The 21967-nt window shown below is 41.4% G+C and overlaps 1 protein-coding gene across 1 annotated transcript; it reads left to right on the plus strand.

Annotated features, from left to right (window-relative positions):
- Positions 1 to 20453: 20453 nt before the first annotated feature.
- On the plus strand, positions 20454 to 21236 carry lrrc3b (leucine rich repeat containing 3B; the record flags this gene model as incomplete). The annotated part of the gene is made up of 1 exon (XM_080044890.1): positions 20454 to 21236. The coding sequence occupies one exon, from the start codon at positions 20454 to 20456 to the stop codon at positions 21234 to 21236; it is 783 nt and encodes a 260-aa protein (XP_079901016.1).
- Positions 21237 to 21967: the final 731 nt, after the last annotated feature.

The raw sequence follows: 21967 nt of genomic DNA on the forward strand, positions 1-21967 counted from the left end.
AACTATATGCTATGTATAGGTAAAGGCCACATCTATACATGTCCATATTTCTACCCATATGCAAGAATTTAATCTTATACAGTTTATGATTTGAACTCAATGCCCTATTGTTCTAGGATACTCCTTGTTATCTTATTGGCAGTCTGGTTAACCGGATATATAGACAACTAGTATCCAGGGGCGGCCTTAATGATCTGGGGGCCCCATTCAAGACCTAGTGGGGCCCCCCACTTTTTTTTAATTTTCTTGAAAAAAAAAATATTTTTATTTTATTTTAATACATATTTCTTGTGCATGCTGCCCGCAAAAAGAAACAGATTGCAGAGGTTTATGAGATGATGGGCCACTGGGTGCAGACTCTTAAAGGCCCCCCCCCCCCACTCCTATCTCTCCAGTCAGGTACACTGACTTTTCCGCACATATACAATTAATGGTAAAAACATATTAAAGGCCTACTTCACCGGTTTGAATATGAAGGTGTATTGAATTCTGAGATCCTATGTAGTATAAATGTGCAAAACAAGTTAAAATCGGTTCATCCTAGCCTGAGAAAAGGCAGAAAGAGTGTTTTTTTTAACCCTATATTTCTCTTTCTCGTGACATCACAGAAAGAGAAATATAGGGTTAAAAAAAACGTACTTTGTAAATATTACTATGATGTCACAGTAAAAGACATCACAGTAATATTTACAAAGTAAGTTTTTTTTTAACCCTATATTTCTCTTTCTGTGATGTCACGAGAAAGAGAAATATAGGGTTAAAAAAAACACTCTTTCTGCCTTTTCTCAGGCTAGGATGAACCGATTACAATTTTTTTCGCACATTTATACTACATAGGATCTCAGAATTCAATACACCTTCATATTCAAACCGGTGAAGTAGGCCTTTAAGGAAGTCAGTGTTTCCCACAGGATTTAGGGATACTGTGGGAGGGACCCTGGTCCTTGTTGGGGGGTCCGGGGGCATCCCCCCCCCGGAAGAAAATGTGTGCCATTTGAATTAAAATGCATCAATCTGGTGCACTTTGAGGGGAACATTTAGAGGCTATATCAAATCCTGAGATGCAGCAGGAACATTATTTTTCAGATTTTTCTTAATCAGGCAGCACTCTTTACTCTGCAACTGTAAAAACAGTAGATTGGTCTGCAAACTCATGTTCTATGATGGAGAGACTCATTTCAACAGATACAGGGTGGATAGCTACTTTTTATGAACAGCATATAATTTACACATATAAATCGTATTGCTGTATGTGTGTGGGGGCCCTAAAGGCTCATCATGAAGCCCCTTAGACAGAGCTACTAATGCTGTTTTCTTATGCTTTTGTATTTCTCCCCTACTAGTTGAGGGGCCCATGATGATTTATTTCCTTATATTTAGGCTTATTCCTTTTTGGACCCTGTTATTGACATGAGCGACTGAGCTCTTTGACAATGCAACATGAAAAGTTACTATGAGTATCTCTGGCTTAGGGCCCGGTAGCATGCTCAAGAATTATTTATCAAAAAAAAAAAAATTGGGGGGGGGGGGGGGGGGGGGGGCTTGGGGGCCCCCCAGAGGGCGGGGCCCCATTCAATTGAATGGGTTGAAACATAGCTAAGGCCGCTACTGCTAGTATCACGCTCACGACGGATACTGTGGTCAAACTCCTCCCCTTCCTCTTCCTCGCTGTAGTCTACCGTTTGTGCTCCGCTCAGAACGGGAGACAACAGAGAGTGTGTGTGTTAGATATGGTTTGATAGTATCCAGCTCATAATATTGCTGCACACTGCGTGTGTCATTAACGGTTTTGGTCGGCATCTTTTCTAACAGGTCTATTGTCGGCATCATATTGCACTGTTTTGAAAGGGCACGTTGCTGCTTCCTTGGCTTAGCGCCGCCCAAGACAATTGTGATTGGTTTAAAGAAACAAAAACCGGCCAGCACAATTCTTTCCTGCTTAAGTTTCTATTTTTGACAAGCTTCTTACTTGGTGAACCATTCATCTCAACAGGAACTTTAGAAATGATATTTTGAATTCAGAAACTCTCAGTATTGTTTTCAGTGATCTCAGTTTCTATACATCCAGTCATCATAGTTACTGGAGTTGCTTCTTTAAGATGTATGAATTTATGAATGTATTTATTTTGCCAATCGAGTAAGTACATTATCACTGTATCAAGTTGTAATGTCAAATGTGTTTTGACATTGTGCCAAACGAAAAGTTGCTAATATACAGTAGCAATGTTCAGTTCCGCTGTGTTCATCAGTTAGTCTTTAACTGTGTCACTCTGCTGTTTGTTGCTGAGCAGCTCATGTAGAAGTGTTGCACAATAACCATCATAATTAACTGTGGGTTCGTCAATATCTGTCACATTATACAGCCACTCAGCCCAAAATTAATATACAATTATTTATTAATGCAGCTTTAAAGGCCTACTTCACCGGTTTGAATATGAAGGTGTATTGAATTCTGAGATCCTATGTAGTATAAATGTGCAAAACAAATTAAAATCGGTTCATCTTAGCCTGAGAAAAGGCAGAAAGAGTGTTTTTTTAACCCTATAAAAAGAAACCCTGTTTCTCGTGACATCTCAGAAAGAGAAATATAGGGTTAAAAAAACGTACTTTGTAAATATTACTGTGATGTCACAGTAAAAGACATCACAGTAATATTTACAAAGTATGTTTTTTTTAACCCTATATTTATATTATATTTTCTCAGGCTAGGATGAACCGATTTCAATTTTTTTCGCACATTTATACTACATAGGATCTCAGAATTCAATACACCTTCATATTCAAACCGGTGTATAGTAGGCCTTTAAAGGTAACGTGTGTGGTATCAGAATATTTAGCATCATCTAGTTGTGAGATTGTAGATGTCAACGCTCCCTTGCTAAGTGATGAGTGATGAGGTGAAGATGTATTAAGTTATGTTTACGCTAGGCCTACTTCTTCATCGTCTTCCAACAGGTGCATTCTAAGGTAATAAGAGAAAGAACAACTTTCATTTTCAAGCCATCTACAGTATACACTAATTAAAACATTGTATTAAATTTATATCAAAGTGTTCTGAAAAATGCCAATACATTCTACACACTGTGCCTTTTAAAATGATAATGAAAAAAATGAAGAAGACCATTATTGGTTGTAGACTAATCCTTTTTCTATAACTTTATTTTTCTCAGATTCACAGATTAAAGGTTTAAATGTAAAAAAAAAGAGCAAGTAATGCAATAAATAAAATAACATAAGAATATGCATGAAATAAAATAAATAAATAAAATAAAATTAATAACTACAATTTAAAATTTAAATAAATACAAAATAATTCTCTTTTTTTTTTGTTTAAAAATTGCAACCCGGGGTATGCTGTATATCCGCTGGGTTGCAGCATTTAAGGAAACGGTGAAGTCACATAATATTACCTCATATTTTAGGCGGTTAGCTGATTCATTCCTCTCTCAGTCTCACCTCCGTGGTCTGATATTTTGGTGATCTAACCTGCAGCAGCATGTGAAGCAGTTTTGCCGTGAGCTTGTGGAGGTTGTAGCACGTTAGCCCTGCCAGCCTTACCCTCTCATTCATCCTGCTGAGAGAAGTGCTGAGCACAGGGACAGTGAAGTGCCTGTCACCAGCAGCTTTATTATACTTTGATTGCGAGTGTCAGGGGAAAAGCACAAACATTCTGATAATAGAGCCACTTTGGATGCAGCGAGAAATCAACTTATTTTTACCTCAAATGTGCCTCCTCTAGCTTTTAATCGTCAAATAGTACCTAATGCACAAATGAATGCCTTGTAAGAATGCGTCAACGTAATCCTGGTCCCAGCTTCCTGTTCTATCCAATCTGTTTAATGCAGGGGTGTCCAAACTTTTTTCACTGAGGGCCACATACAGAAAAATCTACGAAGGGCCGGGCCACTTTGCAAAAATAACACATTTATCAGGACATGTAGCTGCTCTGATGTTTAGTTTCATAGTTAAATTGTAATCCTTCTTCACGTCAACACTTTCCTTGCACATTAAACAGACACATTTCCCCTCTTGTTTATATGCCAATGATACACCCAGTGTTTTCTGCCTTTGCGTCCGATGTCCAGCAGGGTGAAAATAGTATCCAGCCGAGGTCCCGACCCTCCTATAGGGGGGTCCGGGGGTATGTCCCCCCGGGAGATTTTTTAAAGTTTTTAAAGTGAAATGCATGAATCTGGTGCACTTTGAGAGGGAAATTAAGAGGCTAAAGCTGAAGAATTTTGTATGAAAAAAAAATGGAGACACTGTGTCAGATGAATTAGAAGCTATTGGAGAAGGACACATAGATTTTCCATAATAATATTAATTTAAAATAAAATATTATTCAGGGTCCTCTGGGATGGGCTTGTTGCTCTTTTTCTTTTATGGGACATATTTCTCAGTAATATAATGAGTGCATTTAAATTATTTAAAAATTAAAAGCGCCATATTACATTATATTTTTTAAATGTGCCACGGGCCAATCAATCAGTGTTGATTAAGAAATGCAAAAAAAAATAAAATAAAAATTTTTTTTTTCAAAGGGCCATATTACATTATATTTTAAAAATCGGCCGCGGGCCAATTAAAAAGCGGGCCCGCGGGCCGTAGTTTGGACACCCCTGGTTTAATGTAATGTTATGATAATGTGGTGTTCCATGCTTTAAAGCTGCAGTGATTGATATAACCACCCAGCAAACATGGAGGACACATTGGCATCCAATTGAATTCATCCAATTGCAGACACTCACTCTTCTGTTATAACTCCAATTTGGTCTCTACCAACTTTCTGGGGCGTCCTGAGTAAAAATGTATGGGTTTTTTTCACTACGTTCAACAGATTGAAGAATATAGAAATATTGATAACGCAGCTAGTAAAGGGTGTGGTGGAATTGCATTCAAGGTGAGAATCAATGCAAATGTCAAACACTGACACAAGATGTCTTTGTACAGTATCTCACAAAAGTGAGTACACCCCTAACATTTCTTCAAATATTTCATTATATCTTTCCATGCGACAACACTGAATAAATTACACTTTGATACAATGTCAAGTAGTTAGTGTACAGCTTGTATAACAGTGTAAATTTACTGTCCCCTCAAAATAACTCGACACACAGCCATTAATGTCTAAACTGCTGGCAACAAAAGTGAGTACACCCCTAAGAAAAAAATTCCAAATTGGGCCCAAAGTGTCAATATTTTGTTTTGCCATCATTATTTTCTAGCACTGCCTTAACCCTCTTGGGCATGTAGTTCACTAGAGCTTCACAGGTTGCAACTGGAACCCTCTTCCACCCATTCATGACAGCATCACAGAGCTGGTGGATATTAGAGTCCTTGCGCTCCTCCATCTCCCGTTTTAGGATGCCCCAAAGATGCTCAATAGGGTTTAAGACTGGAGACATGCTTGGCCAGTCCATAACCTTTACCCTCAGCTTCTTTAGCAAGCCAGTGGTCGTTCGGAGGGGTGTTTGGGGTCGTTATCATGTTGCAATACTGCCCTGCGGCCCAGTTTATGAAGGGAGGGGATCATGCTCTGCTTCAGTATGTCACAGTACATGTTAGAATTCAATGAACTGTAGCTCCCCAGTGCTGGCAGCACTCATGCAGCCCCAGACCATGACACTCCAACCACCATGCTTGACTCTAGGCAAGACACACTTGTCTTTGTACTCCTCACCTGGTTGCCGCTCCACACTCTTAACACCATCTGAACCAAATAAATGTATTTTGGTCTCATCAGACCACAGGACATGGTTGCAGTAATCCATGTCCGTAGTCTGTTTGTCTTCATCAAACTTTTTGTGGGGTTTCTTGTGCATCATCTTTAGAATAGGCTTCCTTCTGGGATGACAGCCATGCAGACAAGTATGATGCAGAGTGCGGCGTATGGTCTGAGCACTGACAGGTTGACCCCCCACCCCTTCAAGCCCTTCAGCAATGCTGGCAGCACTCATACGTCAATTTTCCAAAGCCAACCTCTGTGTACGACGCTGACCACGTGCACTCAACCTTCGTAAACTGGGCCGCAGGGTGGTATTGCAACATGATAACGACCCCAAACACACCTCCAAGACGACCAGTGGCTTGCTAAAAAAGCTAAGGGTAAAGGTTATGGCCTGGCCAAGCATGTCTCCAGACCTAAACCCTATTGAGCATCTTTGGGGCATCCTCAAACGGAAGGTGGAGGAGCGCAAGGTCTTTAATATCCACCAGCTCTGTGATGCTGTCATAAATGGGTGGAAGAGGGTTCCAGTTGCAACCTGTGAAGCTCTGGTGAACTCCATGCCCAAGAGGGTTAAGGCAGTGCTGGAAAATAATGGTGGCCACACAAAATATTTACACTTTGGGCCCAATTTGTAATTTTTTTCTAAGGGGTGTACTCACTTTTGTTGCCAGCAGTTTAGACATTAATGGCTGTGTGTCGAGTTATTTTGAGGGGACAGTAAATTTACACTGTTATTCAAGCTGTACACTGACTACTTTACATTGTATCAAAGTGTCATTTATTCAGTGTTGTCCCATGGAAAGATATAAAGAAAAATGTGAAGAAATGTGAGGGGTGTACTCACTTTTGTGAGATACTGTATATCTAATGGAACAAACGGCTTAAGCAAAAACAGAGTCAACGCGGAGTCAATGTGGAGTCATTGCTACGAAAAGGGTAAAGATAACAATAGTGTAGATGAATATATAAGGAGTATCATGTGGAGGCTCAGTGACCATTCTCTGTGTGAACAACGTGTTTGTCCTTGAAGTGATAAGCAGGGGCAGAAAGAAAGGATTCCTCTGTCTGCAACAATGTATTATTATTACCATTCTAAGATATCTACATGCAACCAGTGCAAAAGGTCTGTTCAGAAGATTGAGAGTCCAAGCAAATATGTTACACACAAAATCCAGAGTACAACTGCTATTGCATCTCTAAAACTGTCCGGGTTATGTTGACCATTAGGGATAGGTAAGATGATTACTGACAAGTATTTTGTAGATCACTTGACATCTCATCGATCTAAGATAGGTTGTGTTGAATAGTGCTAATCTTAAAAAAGAAATGCCCATCCCTACTGACTATTGCTTGAATTAGTCAGACATTCTTCGAGCTTCTTGTCCCATCCTTTTTGAACAGGTTGGCATAGATGAAAATCTAGTCATGAGCTTGTCAGATTGTAAGTGTTCAAAAAACCCCTTTCCAACAGTGGAATCAATGGGTGCAGCCTCCGACAGTTTTTGTAAATTCATAAAAAAGGACAATCCGACTACTAGTTGACACCAGAAATACTATTTGTCTAGTCGGTTAGTTATTTTGTTGCCCATCACTTTGACTTGAACATAAAATGTATGACGATGAACGTGTGTGTAGGCCTATAGATGTGGGCTAGTAAAAGAGAGAAAGGTGAGAATATAAAGCAGAGCAAAAAGGTTTTATTGACCACTGACTAAGGGACCGCTGTGATGACTCCTCGTTTTTCTTTCCTTTTTTTCTCCTTCCTGTCAGCTGTTATAACGCTTCCTTTACGCGCAGCGGTGGAGACAAACCCAAAACAACACACATCGGGACTCGGCGACACACTTAAAATAATCATCTCTGCCCATACGAAAAGCTCTGACTTGGATAACTTGGATAACTTGACATAACGATGGATGTGTGTAAATCCATCAAGTATGTGTGTCTGATGACGGGCCGTTATATTAATAAACAGCGCATCGCACATAACAACAGCATTTACATTAATGGCTTGTTAATTGTCTAGAAGAATCAAATCAAATCAAATCAGTTTTATTTGTATAGCCCAATATCACAAATAGATATTTGCCTCAGTGGTCATTACATTCCATACAATATGATACAATAAGACACCCTGCCCTGACGTCCTTAGCTCGGCTGAGAAAAAACTCCCAGTAAAAACCCTTTACCGGGATTAAAAAAAAAGTTTGAAGAAATCTCAGGGAGAGTTGACAAAGTAAGGGATCCCTCTCCCAGGACGGACGTACTGCAATAGATGTCATAAGTAGAGAAAATCACGAAGGATTTTGATCATCGACCAGATGTTTACATGGTAATACTAAGGTAAAGCGCAAATAGTGTGGATGCAGGAGAACTTCAGATGCTGCCAGAGGGGGAACCGGATCCACACCGTCTCGTTTCACTAGGGAAATCTAAGGTTTCCAGCGCCAGGATTACATCCTACGTCTCCAGGCGGCGTCCTTAACCACTGCAACATCTTACGCGTTGATGATCCATTCTCAGCTGCTGTCAGAGGGGGGACCGAATCCACACCGTCTCGTCACCACCAGGGAAAACTGGAAGAGGACAAACAGACAACCAATGAGTGAAGCAAAAATGAATTTAAAGATTGAACAAGCATGCGAGTAGAAAGAGTACTATCCTGATGGACGATGAATCAGTGCTGGTGTGAGGCAACAGCAGGCAGGGAGGGTCCGTTCCTAGGATGGCTGATTCCGCACAGAACTCAGAGTCAGTCGTGTACCATGGGGAGTGCTTGGTAAGGTCCCCGAGTGGCACCGGGCAAGCAGTCTTCCGTACACCACATTTCCCATGTCCGCCTGTCGGACGGGGTTTCGGTGCTGGGCTCTTCCCTCTTTGCTCGCCGCTACTGAGGGAATCCTGGTTAGTTTTTTTCCCTCCGCTTAGTAACATGCTTGAGTTTAGCGGGTTTTCTCGTCTGATCTGAGGTTGTGGTCGAATGAGCAGTGGCCAAAGATGGGGAGTCTCACGGAGCCTAACGTAGCTGGGTACCCCGCCGCGTGGAGGGCCGACACGTCCCAGCCCACCCAAACCCCAGTGGCTACCCAGCCCCAAACCCCCGTTAGAGCGACAACGTCGAAGCTTACGCACGCGTAACACGGAAGGCACGGAGTACCCAAGGTCCACCAGCAGCCGTGCCCGACTCATGCGGGCCCGAGGGGAAAGGGGGGAGAGAGGAGGGAGAGCGCCAAAGGGGAGGTAGTGGAAAGGGAACATGCCAGACCCAACCTCCGCACCGGGCATCCCATGGTCAGGCACTGACACGTCCCAGCCCAGAATGTTAAGAACTGAAGGGCTCCTAAGCATTTCCATTGTGCACGGTTTTCTCACTGTTTTTTTAATGGACTATCGACCAGTCTAAATTAAAACTTCAGTTTAAACTTTGGGGAACTTTCTGGCTATGTGCATCCCTACTAAGCAACAGTTTTAGAAGTAAAGGATGAGAGTTTCTAGGGTTGCCCCGTGAGTGGTTAGGTATGGGCAAGAAAAACACTCTGGTTAAGTTTAAGGTATGATTGTAGTTTTGTTTAAATATTGACATAGTATGGGGTGCCTTTAGCTCAGTTGGTAGGGCGTCCCCCCCCCCATGGGCCTCGGCCAGCAGCGGACCCGGGTTCAATTCCAGCAGCGGTCGTTCTCTGCATGTCACTCCCCTCTCTGCCCCATTTCAACTCTGTCTCTACACTATCAACAAAGAATAAAAATGCCAAAAAAAAATCTATATACAGGTCCTTCTCATATAATTAGCATATTGTGATAAAGTTGATTATTTTCCATAATGTAATGATAATAATTGAACTTTCATATATTTTAGATTCATTGCACACCAACTGAAATATTTCAGGTCTTTTGTTGTTTTAATACTGATGATTTTGGCATACAGCTCATGAAAAGCCCAAATTCCTATCTCAAAAAATTAGCATATCATGAAAAGGTACTCTAAACGAGCTCTTAACCTAATAATCTGAATCAACTAATTAACTCTAAACACCTGCAAAAGATTCCTGAGGCTTTTAAAAACTCCCAGCCTGGTTCATTACTCAAAACCGCAATCATGGGTAAGACTGCTGACCTGACTGCTGTCCAGAAGGCCATCATTGACACCCTCAAGCAAGAGGGTAAGACACAGAAAGAAATTTCTGAGCGAATAGGCTGTTCCCAGAGTGCTGTATCAAGGCACCTCAGTGGGAAGGAAAAAGTGTGGCAGAAAACGCTGCACTACCAGAAGAGGTGACCGGACCCTGAGGAGGATTGTGGAGAAGGGCCGATTCCAGACCTTGGAGGACCTGCGGAAGCAGTGGACTGAGTCTGGAGTAGAAACATCCAGAGCCACCGTGCACAGGCGTGTGCAGGAAATGGGCTACAGGTGCCGCATTCCCCAGGTCAAGCCACTTTTGAACCAGAAACAGCGGCAGAAGCGCCTGACCTGGGCTACAGAGAAGCAGCACTGGACTGTTGCTCAGTGGTCCAAAGTACTTTTTTCGGATGAAAGCAAATTTTGCATGTTATTCGGAAATCAAGGTGCCAGAGTCTGGAGGAAGACTGGGGAGAAGGAAATGCCAAAATGCCTGAAGTCCAGTGTCAAGTACCCACAGTCAGTGATGGTCTGGGGTGCCATGTCAGCTGCTGGTGTTGGTCCACTGTGTTTTATCAAAGGCAGGATCAATGCAGCTAGCTATCAGGAGATTTTGGAGCACTTCATGCTTCCATCTGCTGAAAAGCTTTATGGAGATGAAGATTTCATTTTTCAACAAGACCCACCTGCTCACAGTGCCAAAACCACTGGTAAATGGTTTACTGACCATGGTATTACTGTGCTCAATTGGCCTGCCAACTCTCCTGACCTGAACCCCATAGAGAATCTGTGGGATATTGTGAAGAGGAAGTTGAGAGACACCAGACCCAACACTGTGGATGAGCTTAAGGCCGCTATCGAAGCATCCTGGGCCTCCATAACACCTCAGCAGTGCCACAGGCTGATTGCCTCCATGCCACGCCGCATTGAAGCAGTCATTTCTGCGAAAGGATTCCCGACCAAGTATTGAGTGCATAACTGAACATAATTATTTGAAGGTTGACTTTTTTGTATTAAAAACACTTTTCTTTTATTGGTCGATGAAATATGCTAATTTTTTGAGATAGGGATTTTTGGTTTTTCTTTACTTTTTTGCCAAAATCATCAATATTAAAACAATAAAAGGCTTGAACTACTTCAGTTGTGTGTAATGAATCTAAAATATATGAAAGTCTAATGTTTATCAGTACATTACAGAAAATATTTAACTTCATCACAATATGCTAATTATATGAGAAGGACCTGTATATATTGACAAAGTAAGGAGGCAATAACTGAAAATTCACACACACGTCTTTGAGTGTGCCGAACAGGTAGCCATACAGTATAAACCCTTTTCGCCTTTGACACAGTTGGACGGTAATTGTTCGGGGCCAGTTCATTAGAAGCGTACCTTAACCCATTGATGACGGCTGCTGCGCGATGCCACATTGGCTCTCCTGCCTGATGCTGCGTCGCGCAGCATTATTACTTTATCTAATTTTCATGGCATTCCCAGCATAGAATGCACTGTCATTGGTTCAAATACACATGAGGTGGGTTTTGTTGATTTTTTTTAAGACCACGTGACCACCCAAAAGTTGTGTGGTTTGCCGAAAATCATGTCAATCAAAAAAATTAAAAAATTAAACAAAATAATAAAAAAAATACGCCAGCTATGTCGGCGACAGAACAGTTAGTGGCGTTTGGTGCGCAGAATCAAGGTCTACTATAGACTACTGACGAAAATCACACAACACATTGCATCTATTTATTAACAATATTTAATAATTTTCGAATTCATCTAATTTTGACGATTTTTAGAAATATTTTTTGGTTTGTAAGCGCTAAGGGAGCATGTTTAAATAAAACCTGTGAACCTTAACTTTTAAATGTATTTTATTTCATGTTTCTATGTGCTACACAGGCTTAGATATTAAGGTTTTGGTAGACTTGACAATTCGTACAATTTGTTCAGAAAACCCTCAGGCATTAAGGACATGCATCCTAGATTGCCATAGTCATCAATGGGTTAAGATGTAACGTTGACATCTAGAAAACCTCAACTTTTTAAAGTAATTTAGACCAGATTTAACCAAAATCACTTTTTTTAATTAGTCTTTTGACCTGCAAATCATGAAAAACCAGTCGGTATTCTGATGAAGCCAATTATACCCCAAACTGATTTTTTCACACAAAAAGAGTCCCGAAGGATGTTTCACACCTCCTACTATACTGTATCATCTCTACAGTCAGAGTCAATTTAGCATTCATAGAATTCAGTAAAAACAATTCAAATCTTTTATATGATGAAGTCGAGTTCTGACATCCCTCGGTGGCTAATTATCCTGAGCAGCATTGTTCAGTCCCTGCGAATCGGACATTTAATTATTTTTCCCATGCCAGCCTTGAATCATTAGGCACCTTAATTGACTGGCACATAGCCAATGAATAATAGTGTGAGGTTTCATAACTCTAAAAGCAGAGAATCCTTGAAAAATACTGGAAAGAAAAATTTAACTCTTTTTAAGATGTTTGTCAGGAACCTCTGGCCTGAGTACATCTCGCTTGGATGGATTAGTTTTAAATCCAACTGAGATGTTTGCTGTGCAGCCTGTCAATGAGATGAAATGAGGTTAGAATTTATTTTAGAAAGTCTTTGTCTTGGAGTACGTAGCACCTTTCTGAGCTGACACAGCCCAGTTAATGTCTTCTATCAGATGCAGAGCAATAGAACGGTGGTGGATGTCATCTTCCCTCACACTGGGCTGATGGCTTTTGATCTTTCCCCAGGTACATCCTTTCTGTTCCATGGCAGGCTGGTTGTAATCCATGAAGTAAACACTGAAGAACCAAAGACCTTACTCCTTAACCTCAACAACACAAAATAGATTTCTCAACCCACTTGGTTAGCATTAGATCACAGTGTCCCAGCACGTCATCCACCTGTCAGAGAAACATGAGATGAAATGAATATTAAAGACCTACTTCACCGGTGGGAATATGAAGGTGTATTGAACTCTGAGATCCTATGTAGTATAAATGTGCAAAAAAAATTGAAATCGGTTCATCCTAGGCTAGCCTGAGAAAAGGCAATAAGAGTGTTTTATGGTCTCACTGTCTAACCCCACATTTTACTAGTGTGACATCACACTTAATAATAATAGGGTTTGGATTAACAGGACAGCTGGGCCACGGGAAGACTGAGGAAAGAAAAACCTAATTCATTATATTATAATAGCGATTTTATAATGATAGAACGCCGGTTCTGTATGGGTGAAGTATTCCTTTAAGGTTTATAACAATTGCTCAATACATGGCCTTGTTTGTTAAACTATATCTAAAAGCATGGTTGGCACGTGGTAGTATAGGTAGGATTAAAAAAAAATGCTTTGCTTGAAATGCTGGTCAGAGAATAGACTTCAAAAACAAAATGGTCCCAGGCTTGGTTCCCATCTCCGATCTCTGAATGCACGCAGTTAATATCTAGTCATGTTAAACGCCCTGCCTAAACTAAAAAATGGCCTGAGATGGTCCTAGAACCACTCATGCATACTGTATTTCAGACGTGCTTTATTATGAAAACAGACTGTGGAAAGTGTCTCCCCCTTTGGGACCATGCCGCTTTGAAGCTCCATAGAATGTTGTGCTGTATTACAAAGAGCTGCAGAGAAAAGAGTCTGGGAATGACAAATCTCTGTGTGCTGTTGCCCAAGGACAACTTAAATATAATTTATTATTTATTGACCGTTCAATTCAAATTCAACTACATATCCTGAAAAATAAAAATACAGACTGGTCTATGCTTTATTATTTGAGTGTTTTTCTAAGATTCATCATATTTTAGGTGAAAGGGTGACATGGATGGATTGAGCTTCGGGCCTCAGGGCAAAACACACAGGCACATGCACACAGAGCAAAATATGCATTGCCATTATGTGTAGTAGTGCTGGAATACCAACTGGCCGATAGTATGCTCATAGTTGGTGGTAAAAAGTCAGTACGTCTCACTACTTTTTCACATTCCTACCACATCCGTGGCACTCTGGGCAAAACCCAGGCTACTGAAGATGCAAATCCTTATGTCACATTCAACTAGTTCTATTTTTCCGGTAAGACTCTTTAATTTCCTAAAACAGCTGGTCCCTATGTTTTTTTAACTGTAGAAAATAGTGCATTTGTTGTGGGACTATTTTCCAAACCAGATTAGTGAGACTGGCTCTTAAAAAAAAAGAATACAGTCTGTGTGTTTACGTTGATGTCACCAATAATGAGAAGACAGGGATATATCAGGCTTTGATACTCAAACGTAGATATGTAGATACGTTTGGTTTGGGTCTGCATCTGATTTCTTGACATGAAGAAAATATACAATATGACCCCAGTCTTAAAATGCACATGCAACTTAAACTAATGAAGTGGTTTGGACTAGATGGTGGTATATGGCCCATCTCCAAGCCTTGCACAGTTGAGGAGTTTGTTCTGGATCTGGGCTGTTAGTCAAAGAGACAGAAATAAGACTTCAAACAGAAGCATAGTCATGTCATCTGAGAAGCCCCTCAAAGTTAATGGCTCCAAATTCCATCTGACGGCTCAGTCTTTTTTAGTTGTGTGGCTCTGGGGACGAGTTTGTTTCTGTCAGTCCATCACTGTGGACCAGACCAAATATTCTAGACAAACTGTGGGATGGATTTGCATGAGATTTTCATCCTCTGGTTCCCAGAGGGTGAATGAGGTTTATGTTTTTAGTTTTGAGTGAAATGTCTGAACAACTATCAGATTAATTATCATAAATGCAGTCATTCATGTTCCCTCTTCGGCTGAATTGTAACTACTTGGTGATCCTCTGTCTTTTGATCTAGCGCCATCATCAGGATAAAATATCAAGTTGTCCAATATTTTGGTTTAGGACGGACAAAAAAACAATGACGATCATCGGCCACAGCTGTACTTTGTGTTTAGTGCTAGTTAGCAAATGTTAGCATGCTAGCAAAGGTGGAAAACAGAGAAAGATTTACTCGCCAAACATCAGCATTGTTATTGGGATCATGGTAGCATGGGAAAATTTGCATTTATCCAATCCAACAGAAGAATTACCAACCTTTCTTTTTCACATTGGAACCATAGATAGTATATATTAAAATGGATGTAGCATCCGAGCTGACCTCAGTTATTCACACGGCATCCAATAATCCTGGCGCGTCGCCATCTTGTGAGATTTTTACTCCGCCTCACTCGTATTGCCGAAAAAGGGAATCGAAGTCACGTCGGGGGGAGGGAGATACGCCCATCGAGCTGACGTATACCACCGAGGCAAAGTGAGGGACAACAGGCGGAGAGCTGTCACTCAAGAGATCGCGCCCGCAATTATTCATACATTTTAAACTTGAAAAGAATAAAAACTAGCCTGCTAGAAAAAAAATCACCCCCCTCAGTGTTGTCATGGAGATATGACCTAAACATACAGACTAAAATGGTTTTTTGGACCAGGCTATAAATAGGTTTAATAAGACTGTGAAAACGGCCTGTTTAACAAGTGAGTCAAAGAAAAATTGCTCAGTCTTGGTACCACCCCCAGTGGCCACCGGAAGCTACTGCAATTTGTGTCACTTCCTTATTGGATGCTGGTAAAAATCGCTGAGGTTGGGGCTTGATTCAGGCCCCCAGGACTGTGCCTTCTCCGAGCAGCCAGCATGGACATGTGGCCAATCCATTGGTACTGCATGCTATGAATGGGGCTGTGGGGTGGAGCTTATTTTCATGCAGTCCGTAGGCAGATTTCCCCGTCCACACAATACAAGCGGCGAACAAGATTGTGTCTCCGCAAAAAGATTCTGAATATCAATCATAGGCTCATACTTACCTTTATACCATATATACTATTAAAACTGAAGTTTTTTCATTTCAAAACGCCACCACAAGCGTTTTATTAGCCCAACGGCTTTTAACGGCTTTCAGTTGGTTTTCGAGGGAGGAGGAGGGGTGGGCAGCTGAACAGAGTCGTAGTGAAACAAATGTTTCGGTTTTCGGCCCGGTCTCCGAGAGGGCTCAGTTCTTTCTTTATAGGTCCATGCTCAGTGCACGGCTCCATTAATTTCTTGTGTCTGAGGTTTTCCCTTTACTTAACATGAAGGACGTTTATAGTTTTTAGGCATTTTGGTGACTTTTTAACACTTAGAGTCGCCAAGGGATTTGTAGGACCTATAAAGATGTAACACACGCTATCAAAACAGCGCTAGCCCACTAGTTTGGTTTAGATGGCTGGAGGAATCTCCATTTAGAACTTGTTCACCACTGTATTACTTTACAAAAACGGAGTGTAATTTAAAGATCACATATAGCGAATCATCGGGGGGGTTAGTGACTTATACGACCATAAGCATAAGCATAACCGTAAGCAATACAACTGTGCTCGCTTAAACCTTTAGCTTACAATGCTAGATGCTACGGATGCTACAGAACGAGAATGATTCTACATCCGCTACCAGCCCGCTACGTCATGGCTACGCTTGCCGCCCTCTTTCTTGATAGGTCCATAATGCCGCTACGGGCCGCATGGGATTTCCGCATTAATACTTCCTTGTGGCTTCCCTGCGCCAATGAACAGATTTCATAGGAATGAATGAGTGCCGTGTTTCAATCCGGTGTCCATTTCTTTATATGTCCATGGCTTGATTGGAACCAAACAATGACAAGTTGTTTTAATAGAGACGTTTTTCAATAATAATTGCCAGTGATCCACAATTTACTGATCTGATTTCATGCTGCACATAGTCATTTTCCACACAACAGAAGGCTACAGTTAAGCCACCTTGCCGAGGAGTGCAGTATGTGGCATTACAGAGTTTTGTTGCATTACTACATATTTAAAACTAATGCACTGAAGGGAGAAAAAAAAAGCCGAGCCAACCATGTTTCGCTAGTCGAACAAGTTAATTGGAACTAGCAGCAGTAGGAAAGTTTTAGGAAAATGACATCTTTGTAACCGTGGTGAAGACAGGATGCATGCATCATTTCCTGTGAATCCCTTGTATGCTCCTAGAAAGAGAATGGTGGACTCTGACACTGACAATGAAAACTACAGCTTTACAGGGTTCAATAAAATGTTAAAGATTGTTTCCCAGTACAGCTGCACAGAGGCCATTGAGTGCCTGTGTAGACACTAAGGCTGCAGTCATGCTAGATTTATGAAGTGGTTTTAATGAAAGAAATTAAGGAGGCCACATCATTGTGTCAGAGGACCAGGCCTTCCCATAAGTACAATGCAGCTGTAATAGATCCAGCACAAAGCCAGTTTCCATACAACAACAACAGGTTTTGTTAGCAGCTGTATCAACATGTGGGCCCAGGAGCTACCACTGGTCCTTCCATTGTTGGAGAAAACATATATTACCTCACTTCTCTCCATATCCACATTGGCTGTAGGTTGCCATCATTCCACTGTCCTGTGATGATTCAAATTGTATTGTTTATTATTCTTTACCTTTCAGAAATAGAAAGTTCAAAAGAGTTTTTTTTTAAATGATTCATAATATACGAATGCATCTCGGACAGTGTGGTTTTAGGCATAGACGAGCGAGACGATAACCTAGGGAACCACCAGCCAAAGGGGCCCCCAAGGGGACTATCTGTAATCATCATGTCCTGTCAGACATTTTTAAAGGTCTGTATTCAATTAAATATGTATTTTTGAAACACAAAATAAAATCTTGCTTACAGTTTCTTTCGATCGCTAAACCACAGTGGGCACAACTGGAACGACAAGTGCACAACTCTAACTACACTATGCACAGCAGCGGTTCATGTGGACCAAACTCTAGATCGTTTTTCATCGCTTAAACACAATTTTCACACTTATCTCATGGTTTAACCACAGCCTGCACAACATTGTGGATTTCTTGCACTTTGTTCAAATGCTAACACACTGCTTTCACAACTGTAGACCACACATTCAAAACAGAATGGATATCCTAGTGCATTTCAAACACTGCTGATTGCAATTTCAACTGAAACACTAAGAAGGTGTCTTGTTTTAGACTTGTTAGTGAACATACTGTATGTATATACAATATAGGGAAAGCTCAAAAATAGGAAGACAGGTTGTTGGAGGGAGAAGAGAAGCAGTGAGACTGGATGTGTGGAGGAAGACCTAGAAGACATTGAGCTGTAATTTCTGATGAAATACAGTAAAGGCAACACTGATAGACCCTGTGGTGAATCATGGTCTCTCATTGAGAGAGGCAGGGTTGAGGGTGCAACGCAATCTGCAAAGATCTAAAGTTGCATCTGTAATACGAATTTTCAAGCAAACAAAAACGTAAGAGTTGCACCCTTACAGTAAATGACAACATTACAGGAGTTGATTTCTGTATTACAATTATAGAATATTTACTCAATAAAATATAATTTGTTATCAATAAAATATAAAATGAAAAGATGTATATATTGAAGCAAACTTCTGATCGTCATTTATTTTTGTTTACCTAAACATAACTGGTATGTTATAAAATAAACAATTTCATGTGAACTAATTTCACTCTTTCCTCAAAGAAAATATTACTTTATTTGTGTGAATTATTCAAAACTGTAAAAATTTAAAGTTTGTAATTTGTGTATTGGGGTTTGATGCTATTGTTTATACTCTGAGTGTGTTCTGAGTGACAGTGTGTTATCTCAATGAAGCTGGTTCATAGTGTTTGCTGCACTGAGCCTATTTTGCAGGTGAGGTGAACTATTCAGCTCCAGTGACTTTTGGTAGTGCAGACTGTAAGAGTTTTGCACATTGAGCTACAGTTGTGCCCACTGTGGTTTAGCAATCGGATATTAGTCTTTGGAAAAAATGCATTATAACAAAACGTATCGTTTTAAGTAGGTTTTACCTTCTGGACTTCTTCCAATGAAAGCCCAAGGAACAATTTAAGCCACTTTTAGAATTCTCAATGGAGATCATAAATATTGGATTAATGGGCCCAATGGGCCTGTTTTGATTTATCATTATTGGTTAAAATAAAGCTGATTCTTTAATTACTTCCCTATGTTTTATTTTTACTGATACCTGTTAGTTCAGCAGCTCTGCTCTCCTTTATCCCAGCTGGTATCTGCAGTGGATCGTTCCACTCCGTATGCAAATGAAAACGAAAGTGTCTAATTGTAAATTCAGTGTTTGAGTGAGTGACTCTGAGTTGAGTAAGTGAAGTTTCCAAAATACATGGATTCACCGAGCTCTGGCACGATTAGCGCTGACCCTCACTTTCACCTCTTACAATGACAAAGGTCATCGGTGAGAGATCATATCAGCTGAAATGAATTAAACTTCCAAACTAAAGGTTTCTGATTCAGGAAGTTCAGTATTTCGATCAAGTAGCGTACTAAAAAAGAAAACAATTGTTCAATTTAGTAGGCTACATCTTTATTTTAATCAATATTTTATTAATGGTCACCTATTATGCAAAATGCAGTTTGCATGGTTTAGTTGACCGTTAATTAAGCTGTACAGTTCCTCCAAAGCTAGTTTGGTGTTCACTTGTGGTGGGATGTAAACAGCTAGGATGAGAGCTGCAGAAACCTCCCTTGGCAAGTAAAACGGCCTTCATTTCACTGCTCTGTATTCCCAATCTGGGGAGCAGTTCTTCCCAAAGACATCTGTTGCTGTGCATCAGTCATTGTTCAGCTCCCTACTAACAGAAAGTACCGAGCCGCTGCGTTCATGCGCACCACCGCCATTTTTAACTAGGTTGGAAATGGCTATGACTATAGGTCCCAGTTGTGTCTAAAGACCCCCAAAGTACGAGAAAAAAATAATCCTCTCTCTATTTCTCCACCTTTCTGAAAACCTGTGTTTAAAAAGTCAGTTTTCTCTCCTCTTATAGTTGCGAGTTGTCACGCAAGGTAACGGCTTGTTACACAAACCGGAAATGCTCGTAAACGGAGACCTGCGGAGACCGTCTCGTCTAACAACGCTCGTTCGGCCTTCGAAACGGCCTACACAGGCTATAGCCTTCATAGACCGCGTAGACCATTCCAGAGACCGCGTCCGAATGACGCGGTCTCTGGAATGGGATATAGCTCCAGATCACTCTGAATATAGCCGTTAGATTCAAACCGGTAGTTAGCAGTCAGAGCAGACTAGGCTTTTCAGAAGGCCGGGCTTAAAGAGACAGGCTCTAAAACGGAGTGTTTCAGACAGAGGCTGAAAAGAGGAGATTCAGCAATGGCACTGTGAGAAATATACATTTTAGACACTACACCACGAAACCAGTTTCTAGTAGAATCCCAAATCAGAATTTTGAACATGAATATTGGCATAATATGTGACCTTTAAATATATCCAATATTAAAGGACTTGACTGCTAGACAGGGATATCCTTAGAAAGCGTAGGCTTCTGTCAATAACAAACAGAACAAGTAATATGATGTCTCACTAGAAATGATTATGCAAGAACCTTTTTTGTTCATTGTCTTTCTGTTTGATCTTGTTCTACAGGCCTTAAGGCAGCATGAAAACATCTGTTCACACTGCAGTATCTCCAGTGGGCGGACACTAAAGAGCGGTCGCCACCATGCGATGTGTGTAAGGGACCAGTGGCAGTGTTGTGGCCCAAGGCGGGATGCTGCTGACGGCCGGTCAGAATGACTCTGCTGGACTTGTGGCTGTCGCGCTCCATCCCCATGTGCCTGCTCCTCCAGAGCCTTGTCCTCATGGCCCTGTGCTTCCCCTCGGCCAGCATGTGTCCAAAGGGCTGCATCTGCCAACGCGACTCCCACCTCCACGGCCTCAACGTGACCTGCAGTCAGTCTCGCCTCAAAGAAATCCCCCCCAGCCTCCCGGTGGACACCGTACTACTGAGGCTGGACCACAACCAAATAGGGGCCGTTCCGGACCAAGCCTTCCATGGACTCAGGCTTTTGAGGGAGCTCAACCTTTCGTACAATGCCGTGGAGACGTTAGGGGAAGGTGCTTTCAGTGGCATAGAGTCGACGTTACAGGTGCTGGACCTCTCACACAACCGCATCACTAGCGTACACAAGGATGCCTTCGCTCGGCTCAAGGCCCGCGTCATTGTGGACGATAACCCCTGGCATTGTGACTGCGCCCTCCAGCAGGCCATCGGTGGAATGGCCCATAACCATGAGGCCGCCGCCCGGGTCCTTTGTAGGAGCTCGGAGGTCCGGGACCAGGAGGGACGACCTTTCTTAGCAGTAGACACCGATCTCTGTAACCTGGCCAAAAGGACCACAGACTACGCTATGCTGGTGACTATGTTTGGCTGGTTTGCCATGGTCATTTCATATGTAGTGTATTATGTTCGTCAGAACCAGGAGGACGCCCGACGCCACCTGGAGTACCTCAAGTCTCTTCCCAGCAAGCCCAAGAAACCTGACGAGGCTGACGACATTAGCACTGTTGTCTGAGAGTAGAGTCAAAGGGACTGTGTCTTACACTAACCCTAGTGAACACCAAAATGTTTATGTAACAGGACCCTTATTTATAGTGTTTACTCTTTCAAACTTTTAGGTGATGCGTCAAATCTGCTGAGATATCTTTGTATTTTGGAAATGTTGTCGTATGTCCTTCCCAGTGTTTGTTCATGACTGATCTAAGATGAGAATTGAGGCCACAGAGTCTAATGATTTAACACCAACATTGTCTTTTCTACAAAAAAAATACATATGGAGTTTTGAAAAATTGAATCTCAGGTTTAAGCATTGGCATGATAATGTTTTTTTTTTTAAAGATTTGAACTATCTGATGAAAAGTAATATATTTATAAGAATTAACACCCTAAAGTTAATTTACCAGAGCCCTTATTTTGGCATGTTAAAGGTATACTATGTAGGATTTGTCGCTTGTGTTTTGTAAACACAAGATTCAGACTCTGCCCCACCTCCTCCGCTACTTCCTGACTGAAGCTTCAGGGTTTAACCCACTGCTCTATGTTTGGTTGAGGGTTAAACACCCTCCACACTGCTCAAAGGTTGACGCCCAGAAGTGTCCCAATGGAGCAAAAGAAACCTAAACTAAGCAAAATGCAGTCCGAGGTATAAACACATTATATTTTGTACAACTCTATACTTTGCTTTAAATTTTGAAAGCTCCTCCTTAGTATGCCTTTTATAGCCCACGATAAAATACCAATCGAGTT

The sequence above is a fragment of the Ammodytes marinus genome (genome assembly GCF_949987685.1).
Source record: "Ammodytes marinus genome assembly, chromosome: 17".
NCBI classification, from domain to species: Eukaryota; Metazoa; Chordata; class Actinopteri; order Uranoscopiformes; family Ammodytidae; genus Ammodytes; species Ammodytes marinus.